At 42.8% G+C, this 11,210-nt stretch overlaps 1 protein-coding gene across 2 annotated transcripts in view; it reads left to right on the forward strand.

Moving 5' to 3' along the window:
• The window catches only part of pkn1a (protein kinase N1a), a 64,036-nt gene that overhangs the window by 47,083 nt on the left and 5,743 nt on the right, over positions 1-11,210 (forward strand). For both annotated transcript variants that reach the window (XM_005736247.1, XM_005736246.1), the window contains exons 5-17: positions 674-794; positions 4,421-4,566; positions 5,306-5,519; positions 5,622-5,816; positions 6,431-6,540; positions 6,644-6,787; positions 7,024-7,099; positions 7,660-7,795; positions 8,058-8,184; positions 8,516-8,595; positions 10,018-10,093; positions 10,515-10,606; positions 10,885-11,061. In XM_005736247.1, the coding sequence (XP_005736304.1) occupies positions 674-794; positions 4,421-4,566; positions 5,306-5,519; positions 5,622-5,816; positions 6,431-6,540; positions 6,644-6,787; positions 7,024-7,099; positions 7,660-7,795; positions 8,058-8,184; positions 8,516-8,595; positions 10,018-10,093; positions 10,515-10,606; positions 10,885-11,061 (1,694 nt within the window). The remainder of the gene's footprint in view (positions 1-673; positions 795-4,420; positions 4,567-5,305; positions 5,520-5,621; positions 5,817-6,430; positions 6,541-6,643; positions 6,788-7,023; positions 7,100-7,659; positions 7,796-8,057; positions 8,185-8,515; positions 8,596-10,017; positions 10,094-10,514; positions 10,607-10,884; positions 11,062-11,210) is intronic.

Below are 11,210 nucleotides of genomic sequence, written 5' to 3' on the forward strand. Positions count from 1 at the left end.
CACACACACACACACACACACACACACACACACACACACACACACACACACATGCACACACTGTCAAGCACAGCTGAACAGGAGAAAGTGTACAGCACTGACTGCAAGGGTTAAAATGTCCAAGACAAAGATTCCCCCCTCCCAAGTGGCAGACTGTGTGCACACTTTCATGTTACTAACCTTGCCATCTGCTGACTCATAAATACCTGATTACCTTTATTACTATATACATTGCCTTTGTTTCGTTGTCTTTTAGCCTTTCTGTTCCATCTCCACTTGTCTTACTGCTACATTTAAATACCTGTGCAGGGATATGGCACCCTGTTGATTCGTCAGTAGAATTAGTTATTTATTTGCTTTTGTTTTTGTAAAGTGACAAACATCATTCCTTTAACCTTGTATTTTATATATATGGTGAGATCTTATAATCTCATAATCAGGATCTTATAATATTTTTTTATATTTTGTCTCATATACATCCTAGTTTCTTTTTTTTAAAGATTTTATATCTTTAGCTTTAGATTTATTGATTTATAATGTTTAATCTGATGGCAAGTAAATGCAGGAAAACCTTGTTGTGATGTTCACTAACTGGTGTATAGTCTTAATGACAGTTATAATTGTCTACTTTTTCTGTCTTGTGATGTGGCTTTCTTACTGTTTGGTTCCCCAGGATAAGAAGATGCTGCAGACGGCGCAGCAGATGCTTCAGGACAGTAAGACCAAGATCGACATCATCCGCATGCAAATTCGAAAAGCTGTTCAGGCCACGGAGCATAATGACGACACACAGGGTGAGTTTAAAGGGATATAGACACATTTAACCACATTGATTGCTCTTCTTTTGTAGTACCTGTGCTTTTTGACCATGGTCTTTTCATTTCCCGAGGTACGTTTTAGTGCATTTTTTTTATATGTCTATAAAGTAGAGAGCCATCAGAGGTTACAATTACACAGTCAGGGCCATAAAGCATCAGTGCACCCATTGCTGATCCAAATCACAGTAAATTGGTCTGTTGGCAGTAAATCAGTGTGGATACAGAAATTAAATCCAACCTGTGTTAAGTTGGCCCGTACTTACATAATGTGTGAACTAAACGATCGCATATTAAATCTTGTGGTCAGCTGGCAGTGACAAGGTGCTTTTAGTCAGGTGTGTTCAATCTCACTATCCCTTTGTGGCATTTGCAGTCTCTTTTTTCTTCTTCTCTGCGTGTAATACGTTTTGTCCTGAGCAGCAGCTCCAGACAGCAGACATGAGAGAGCATAAACAGATCAATGAAGAGCCGACTCTGTTTTCATCTCTCTGCCTGGGAGAAGAAGATGAAGAGGATAGTTGGAGTTGACGCGCTGAAAGCTGTGCGTGCGTGCGTGTGTGTGTCTGTTTATATCGGTGTGGTGGCCAAATAAGGGACAGAAAAGCCTGTGAAATAGCCCACCTGGTATATTAGCACAATCAATTCGATTCACACAAAGATGCACACAAAAAAGCCTACAAAAAATGTGGTGGGCAGATTAAAAGTCTCTTTATTTTCATGTTAACGAAACACATCAGGTGTGCAGCAGTTGCATGGATATAAACACACATACCGAAGTGCAGTTGTAGATACAGTCAAACAAACGTTTATTTTTTTTAACTGTGTGCTTTCTCCCTTTACTGTTGGACATTCATATTATGTGTTGTGGCAGGGCGATCAATGCCAGGGCAGGTGAACGCGCCGCTATAGGGCACTAAGTGCTGTGGACCATTAAGACCCCTCTGCTGGGAAAACAGGCCGACTGATGCCGGTCACGGGAGGTGAATAGTCTGGTAAAATGTACCAGGAGAGCAGAGGGAGAGCGATGGGAGGGGGTGGAAGTAAAAAACAGATTTAAAGACGGTATATTCCCTTTGGGGCTATCTATTCCTTTCTGCTCTTGTCAGACGAGCGCCGATGGCTGTTAAAAGACAGGGTGTCTTTTAAGGGAATGAAGATGATGTCCATTTGGAAGGATTATTTAAGGGCCTTTTAAGGGCATACTTTATCCATCTGTGTCCTCCATGTGGAAAACCTAAAGGGTTTTTAATGATCTGGAGTTCTTTCCACTGCTCCGACGTGATATAAATAGTCATATAGAGGCTAATGACCACAGTAAGCAGCAGTGTATTTAAAATGTTAGCCCTCTGAAATTGTTTTAAAAGTGAAAATTAAAAGGATGAAAAGCAATGCAGCCAAGCCAAAGCTTTGGCAACATAAAAGTATCAGCATATACGAACATCGTTTACAAATACGTACACTCATAGTCCACTTCATTAGGTACATCCGTTTAGCTCATCTAATGAGACAGTAACATGGCAGCAGATTAATGCATTTAGACATCAAGTTGTGGTCAAAATGAGCTGCTGAAGCTCAAACTGAGCATCTGAATGGGAGAAGAAAGCTGGGTTTACAGAGAATGTTCTGACAAGCAGCAGTTCTCTGGGTGAAAATGTCTTGTTTAGAGGAATATTCAGATTGCTTTGAGCTAGTAGTAAAATAACAGAAACAACCAAGGTATGCAGAAGAGCATTTCTGAATGCTAACCTTGAACCCAGATGGGCTACAGCAGCAGAAGACTACACTGGGTGCCACTCCTGTCAGCTAAGAACAGGAAACTGAGGCTACAGTTCAGGCTACTCACTAAAACTGGACAGTAGCACATAAGAAATCATTGCTTGGTCTCATGATTCAATTTTTGCTGTACATTTACTTGGTAGGGTCAGAATTTGATGTAAGCAACATGAAAGCATGGATCCATCTTGCCTTAAATCATTGGTTAAGGCTGCTGCTGGTGGTGTAATGGTTTGGGGAAGCAGTAGGTGAATGTATGTGTGTTGGCTGACAAAATAGCATTTAAATATCAGTGGCTGAAATCTGTTGTCATATCAGTTTTACACCAGTTAAATCTTTCTAAAATGTTAGTTTCTTGTCTTCACTGGAATAAAAGGAGGAATAATTAACAACAAAGCAGGCAAAATGTGAAAAAACAGTACACTGTCTCCATTGGCTGTGATCGTAAAGTGTTATTGTAAACATCTGTGTTGGTATTGACCCAGAATCCAACAGTCTGTGCATCTCTAATTGGATTTTCATGCTCTGATACTGAGCACAAAGGGGTGTGTTATACTAGCAGCAGCTAATGGTTCTCCAGCAGAGTTTAAAATGATGCTGCACAGCCAGATTTGGCTTTTTCTTAAACTACAATTTCAGCCTGAGCTAATGTTCGTGTTTATCAGACTAAATTGATCAACACCACACACCCCTCCCTTTGTATTTCTTCTCTATTTGATTGTCTCTAACAGCAACCACGGCTGTATATTCTCTGGCTCTGATTCTGTCTCTCTTCTTTAAACCACACACACACACACACACACACACACACACACACACCATATCACAGGGCTGTGTGTATGGTGTACACAGACAGTCTCCAGGCACCACACCCGGTGGAGGGGTCATCTAGCAGAGGTCTGGGCTCCAGGCAGAACACCTTATTAGGAGATAAAAGCACCCACTTCGTTCTCCACCCCTACCTCCCTCCTGTCCTTGCTTTCTCTTCTGTCTCCTGCAGTTATTTGAGCAGCTCAGAATTGTAAAAACCATCCATCCTGGTCTTCTGTCCTTCTTCTAAACCAATCTGGTGTTTGAAAGTCAAATGCATCATCTTTGAATGCCATTTGTCCAATTGTCCTTTTCCTTATCACGCTCGCACACCTCCTTCCGGCTCTTCCCATATCTGAGTGCTCTCAGTTTGTTGCCCATCATTTGAAGGCTGTATTGGTGCCATTAAGCTAAGCACTTTGCTCTAATTTGTGCTGTAGGGTGCTGCTCTTATGCTGATTCTCATATCTGGTCTTTTAAGTGAGGGAGCTTGAGAATCTTTTTAGATTTTGAGTTGAAAGCACTGCATCTCATTATAAGACTTTCTGTTTCCCACTAATGTACATTTATGAGGTACTATATTTCTGAGAAAAGCAGAGATGAAGCTACAAATTTAGAGCAGTGTTTTTGCTTTAGTCTTGCTAGCTGTTTTAAAAATGTAAATAGGTGAGAGACTTATTTTGTTTGGTTGCTCTGTTTGCTTTTAGAGCAGGGAAATGGGGCTATTTGGAAGGAGAGGCTGGAATTATGCTAAGCACTGCTTGCTGGGGAACAGTCAGAGGCTGCTTACCTCCCTCTAGGCCTCGCTAATGTTTTCTTTGTTCGCCTCTTAGGTTAATGCCTTAATGCCTGTCATGCATTACACAACTTAGTATGCCCAGGGGAGTTCCCTGTAACACACCATTGGCAAAACAGGAAAGCCTTAACGTAGCTGCCACGCGCGCAGCACAGAGACTGCATAGGAGATTGCCATCGTGTCTGCTGTGCAGTAATGTTGTTTGCCCCTTTCCTTCATGCAGGTAACCAAGACGTGTGCGGGATGGAGCTGCGTATCGAAGAGCTGAGACATCACTACAGGGTGGAGCATGCTGTTGCTGAGGGGGCCAAAAACGTCCTCAGGCTCCTGGGGGCCAGCAAAGTTCAGGACAAGAAAGCTCTGTCTGAGGTTAGAGCGGATCCTGCTGATGTTTCGCTTTCACACACTTCAAAGCGCACACAGACACGTGTGAGACGGCAGCTGTACCGATGACATCATGCTGACACACACACACACACCTGTAGATCTTCTTCAGATCTGCTTCTTTTGTTTTCCGCTATCTCTTACTTCTGAGACTTCAGCTATCTTTGGCTTTGCCTTAGATCCTTCACAAAAATTTGATCTCTTATCAACAGTTTTTTGTTTGTTTGTTTGTTCACCAACATTATGGCATCTTGAGTTGTCTGGGTCTGATATGGTTTCTCGTTATACGTCGAGGAAACTCAGAGCAGGAGTGTCCCGTGATGTCAGATCCCTCGCAGAACAGTTTCAGCTGCTGAACTCTGCAATCTGTTCATAAAAATATTTGAGAGAGAGCCTCACAACAGCAGCTGCCGCGTAACGTGCTGCATTTTCCCCCCACAGTGACAATGAACCACTTGTTTTCTCACAACATGCCGTGAGAGTTCTGCCGTTTGAATCCTCACTCGCACGCCTTTACTTACTCTATAAATGAACATAAAAACTCGCTCAAGCCTAACATTGTCTTTCTGCATGCACTTAAAAGCAGCAGGTCACAAAAAATGTGATTAAATTAAGGTGTGCTACTGTGATATGTGTGCACTGAGAAGTAGCATAGGACTTCTTGTTTTTTTATGTCTGTCTGAGAGTTTAAAAGGTAGATATCGTCTGTTTCGATGCTCTGCAGGCACAGTCTCGTCTGAGCGAGGCCTCCCAGCGTTTGGACCTGCTGAGAGATTCTCTTGACCAGCGCCTGGCAGAGCTGCCAGAGGACCATCCAAAGGCCAGCATCATCAAAGAGGAGCTGGTCTTGGCCTCCTCACCTGCCTTCAGCTCCCGCCACGGCGCCCCCTACCTTCAAAACCAGTATACTACCCTCAGCAAGCCATCGCCTCTCACTGGTATGTCATACAGGCTCAGGAGAATCCTACAATATGAAGAAGAAGGTACAGAAGCGAGGAATGCATTTAGGTTGTGCCTACATTGTTTTCCTCTGTCTTCAGGTACATTACAAGTGCAGCTGCTGGGCTGTGTTGGGTTACTAGAGGTGGTCCCAGGGCGCAATAAAGGGACACCTCTCATGCTGCCCTGCTACAGCCCCGGAGACACACGGTCCTTCATGAGGGGCAGCAAGGGGCTCTACGGACGCAGTGGCTCCGTCAGCGGGAAGACGCCAAGCAAGACAGAGGAGCTCTCCTGTGAGTGACTGTATGAGTGTGCACGTGGTGCATTTAAGGTTTTCATTTCAGCTTTTTATGTCTTCTTTGTTGGCTGTATTGGCTTTTTTTCCCCTCAACTTTGTCGTGGGTCCCTTTAGGCTCATCAGGTTGGATATTATTTGTCAGGTCGTGACAGATGCTTTAACCTTCTAAGACCTGAACTCCTCCACAACATGCATTTTAATTTCTCTTTGATATTAAATTGGGACCCGATGAAAGTAAAAACAAAGAATTACCAGATTTTCTTTTTTACCTTATTTTTGTTTTTAAGAAAAATGAGAGCCACATATGAGGATATTTGTTTAAAATTTTGATAGAACAGTTGCAGTAAAATGTCCTCGTAAGTGGATATTAGGCCCATGTAGAGCAAAATTGAGTATTTTGGTCTAAATAACCCAAAATATGATGTCCACATATGTGGACGCCAGGTCCTAGGAGGTTAAAGGCAGTTTGCAAACAGCTTTTTGTAAGGTCTTAGTCCTTTTTTCCATATCTCAAAGGAACTTATTGGTCGGCATAAATTTTTTTTTATTATTTTGTTCCTTTTTTCGATTCATTAATGAAGGAAATCATTGGTTTGCGTGTGTGTTTAGCTGAGGTGAGTGCGGTGCTGAAGCTGGATAACACAGTGGTGGGTCAGACTGCTTGGAAGACCGTGGGTGAGCAGGCCTGGGACCAGACGTTCACTGTGGAGCTTGAAAGGGTCAGTATCCAATCTCCTTCCCACAAACTTGCACGCAGGCACCAAAGAGTTTATTTAAGGCAGCTTTTCTCTCTGTTGATACCGCTGGGTGCCTGCGCTTCAGTCGAGGGAGATGGAGATCGCAGTTTACTGGAAGGACTACCGCTCGCTGTGCGCTCTTAAGTACCTGAAGCTGGAGGAGTTCCTGGACAACCAGAAGCACAGAGTTCAGCTGGAGCTGGAGCCTCAGGGCCTGCTGCTGGCTGAGGTACACACATACCACACACCTGCAAAAAAGAAACAGCGAAATGAATGGCGAATCACTCGTACTCAAACACACACTCAGATGTGTGCGCCCACCCGTGAGCTGCCACATGCACCTGTGCTGGAAAGCGTTGCTTTGATACGTCACACTTGAAAGGCTGTTTCTGAGCGTAAAAATAAAATATGGGTGGGGTTTTTTTTGGTCGTTTCTTTTCATGTTTTGTTTTGTGTGTTTTCCAGGTGACCTTCTTTAACCCGGTTATTGAGAGAGTCCCGCGCCTGCGGAGGCAGAAGAAAGTCTTTTCTAAGCAACAAGGTGGGGAGCAGACAGAGCAGCGAAGAAACATTACACATTTTCTATTTCTCTTCCATTTTCTACTCAGCAGCCTGAGGGCAGTTTTCTATGGAGAAACAGTAAAACTTTAAAAGTTTTATCATGACAGGAAGATGGACACTACCTGCAGTAAAACATACAACTGCTTATGCCATCAGTTCCCTGCTTTTTTTATTTAGACCACAGCACCCTCTAGTGGTGACTATTATTTTTTTTACCTTCATTTCTATAGGAAAGCAAACAGAATATAAAAACTTGAGCTGAACTCTGTAAAGGTCTGGCGTTTTTTTGTCTTATAAAAACATAAACGTGTCTTATAAAAAAATTTTTTTATGATCTTGTAATTGTTAATCTGCCAGTATGTGAAAACTCTTAAATTAACATTATGTTTTTAATGCTGAAATATTATTTCTGTTTTCATCTATGAAATTTCCATTTTTAATTTTAACATTTTTTATTAAGATGCTAAATATCAGCATTCCTGAACAGAAACAAAATAGTTTTAGTGGCTGAATGTTATGTTTGATTAATTTCTGACTCAGGCAAGGCGTTCCTCCGGGCTCGTCAGATGAATGTGGATATCGGAACGTGGGTGAGGCTGCTTCGAAACGCCATCCCCACCGTCAACAACTCAGGAACCTACAGTCCCAACGCACAAAGCCTCACACTCAACTCTGGGTGAGACGCATTGAGATATGTACACGCAGGTGCACACGCTTCGGTCTTTCATCGGCAGTGACGTTTGATAACCGTCAGTCAGACTTTGCTATCAAACGTAGCAGCTTTCCTTGAACCTTTTTTCCTTTTGTTTCCAGACAAAGAATAAAGCAAACGATGCCTTCCCAGCCACGTGTCTAACTACCCTTCTGTGTTGTTCTGTCTGTTTGTCTGTGTTACACGTTGGTCTATTTGTGTGTGTGTGTATTTGTTGGTCTTTCAGGGAGATCTCAGTGGAAAAGTTGAGTCTGGACAGCGACTCTCCAATAAGAGGCGATTACAAGAGAGACATGGACATTAACACTCCAGTGAGACCGATGGAGCGAGAGGAAACCCGGGAGTTAGGGGAGGTGTGTGATGAGGGACGGGGCTTTCCTAAATAAAGAAGAAACTAAAAGTTCGAACTGGCAGGGAAAGAAAGGCGTAACAGCATCAAATATTTTAAAAGAATATGAACAAACACAATTATGACTGCAAATCTCTTCCTGTTAAAAGGGAGTTTTTCCTTCCCACTGTTGCCAAAGTGGTATTTGCGGGGTTTAAAGATTTAAAATCCAGCGCAGTGTCAGTCACCATCAGCTCCAGACTGCGTCTCCTGTCTTCCATTTCATGTCGTTTTATAATCTCTGTCTCTGCACGTCTGTCCCTTTTTTGTCTCTTCCCTCGCATGTCCTCCGATAGGACCAACATCTAGTCATCGATCCCCTCTCCCCCCGAGGCCTCGCCCCTGAGTCCCCTGTCCGAACCCATTCAGTTAGCAGGTACACGCACGCACACTCACCGAAACACTTTTACTTCTTTGTTTTCTAAAATGGATTTGTTTGGATTTTAATGATAAATGATGATGTATAATAATGAGGATGAAGTTTATCAGACAAAAAAACATTTTGAAATGTGGCAGTAGGAAAAGCACAGGTGGAAATAAAACCAGCCATCATCTGTTTTATGCCGTTTATCCAGGGCTCGGTTGTGAGGGCAGAGAAGCCCAGACCTCTCTCCCCCCAGCCTCCCAGGCCAGCCAAGAGACAATCTCTCCAGCGTATCCTGCGTTTATCACAGGGCCTCCTCTGATTAGGAAACGTACAGAGGTCGTTTGAGCTGTTTTGGTCTTTCAGTGGATTTGAATTCTGATTACTTTGTCTAAAACACCCAACCAACGACACCTAAATTTTCTAACTGACTTTCTACATCACAATTACTTGTGAATTGTGAAAGATCACGAGCCGGATGAGCAGCTGCATCTTTGACTTTCTGGTTAAATCTCACGTCCAAGCCAGAATGTTTCTGGGCTTGAGCCTTTAGACCATACAGGCCTTTTTATGTACAGGTTAATTATGAATTGCTCGATATTTGAATGCAAGTGTGAATGAATGACCCTGACTCTTACCTACCATCTGCTGGTGTTCGCCTCAGCCTCCCTACAACCCTCCAAGCATAAAGGCCTGAAGCTTATGGATGGAGGAAACCCACTACATGTGTTCTGTTTTTTCCCCTGATGTCCTCAAAGCGACATCAGCATGGCGACAGGCTGAGCATTTTTTCTGTGCTCATTGCTACACATCTATCTTTTTTCTGGTTTTAAGAGAGTTACAAATGTAACCAGCTGCATGCACCACTGTCACTTTTTACCCAGCTGTCTAAGCACAGTGGAAGTGGGAGAAACGCTACAGCAAACCTCTGTCACAAGTTTTAAGTGCTGCTGCGTATTAACATTAAAATAATACTATGAGGAATATTTGGTTTCCTGTGCGTGTGTGAGTAAAAGCAGCAGTCAGACAGAGAGTCAGGTACCTGCAGCAGATTACATCTGTGTACTTTCTGTATCATAGCAACCAAACACTCACCTGGAGGCACAGCGTGCCTCCAAAGCCTTTCAAGCACTCTCAAGCGCTCCCAGCTGGGCGTTTTCAGGAGAGCAGCTGCTGCGTTATTAGCTGTCAAAAATCTTCAGACACCCGAATAAAACAGAATCATTGATGTTTTTGATAAATCCTCTGCTTTTCCTCCTGTTGCAACTTAAAATGTCTGCTCCCCATTATTACATGTATGTATTAATGTGTTATTCAGCTTGCATTATCCACACGTACACAGTCCTTATATGTGTGTCATGCAATATCAGCAGTTGTTACTTTTTGGTGTCTAGTTTAAATGTTCTTCCTCACCGTGCCTGTTGGTTTCTCCAGCAAGCAGAAGAAAGGTCCGCTGTCCCTCCAGGACTTCAGGCTCATTGCTGTTTTGGGTCGTGGACACTTTGGGAAGGTACGATTTCTTTCTAATCCAGAAAAAAAACAAAAAACTGGAACAACCGAACCAATTAATAACAACACAAAGAGCAAAAGTCTTTTTGTTATTATTCCCTCAAATATACTGAAGGTCACAACAGCAAAAAAGTCCCAGATTAACAGCTTCTCTGTTTGTGGATTCTCACAATGGGACTGTCACAACTACAATCAGGCAAACAAAAATAAAAGACAGTTTGTAAAAAAGAAAGCTTGTTTTCCTTATGCTGTTAGGTGCACATGAAGGCCACATTTTAAGTATTGGTGACTGCAGGGGAAAAAAGAAACCATATCACACGTGGATCCACTGAGAAGTTTTAAAAGCTCTAATAAAAGAAGATTTTTTTAAACAATGCTTTATATGTGTTAGAGTTAATCAGAGTGTGTCTATGTGTCTACAGGTGTTATTGTCCGAGTACAAGAAGACCGGCACGATGTATGCCATCAAAGCCCTGAAAAAAGGAGATATCGTTGCTCGGGATGAGGTGGATAGGTGTGTGCTGATGTTTATTCCTCAGCCCTGTGCTTGTGTGATGTGTGGTTGTTGTTTTTAGCCCAGAGATTAAGCGCTCCAGTAGTAGATTTACTCACAGGATTTAATTTGTGTCTTGAATCACTGTGATTACAGTTCATCTGTGGGCTGAGTGTGGGTTTTCTCATAGGCTAAAATAAACACTATCTAATTATGTTTAAATGGCCCTCTAATCTTTTTTTTTTCTCTCCTCCTCTTGCCTCTTCTTCCACTCTTTCCTTCTCTCCTTCCTCCCCTAGTCTGATGTGCGAGAAGCGCATCTTTGAGATCGTCAACATGTCGCACCATCCCTTCCTGATCAACCTGTTTGCGTGCTTCCAGACACCAGAGCACGTGTGTTTTGTTATGGAGTACACAGCAGGAGGCGACCTGATGATGCACATCCACACAGACGTCTTCACAGAGCCACGGGCCGTGTACGTAATAAATGGATTATCCTTGAAGTATTTCCATGCAAATTTTAGGCTTTCCCAGAGATTAGTCCTGATGAATTTAGTCAACCTCAGGGATCAGTTATAAACACTCATTTTATGTAGTAATCGCCCATATGTACATTAAAACACAG

Source organism: Pundamilia nyererei, unplaced genomic scaffold (genome assembly GCF_000239375.1).
Source record: "Pundamilia nyererei isolate P.nyererei 1_Seehausen unplaced genomic scaffold, PunNye1.0 scaffold00068, whole genome shotgun sequence".
In the NCBI taxonomy this organism is placed as follows: domain Eukaryota; kingdom Metazoa; phylum Chordata; class Actinopteri; order Cichliformes; family Cichlidae; genus Pundamilia; species Pundamilia nyererei.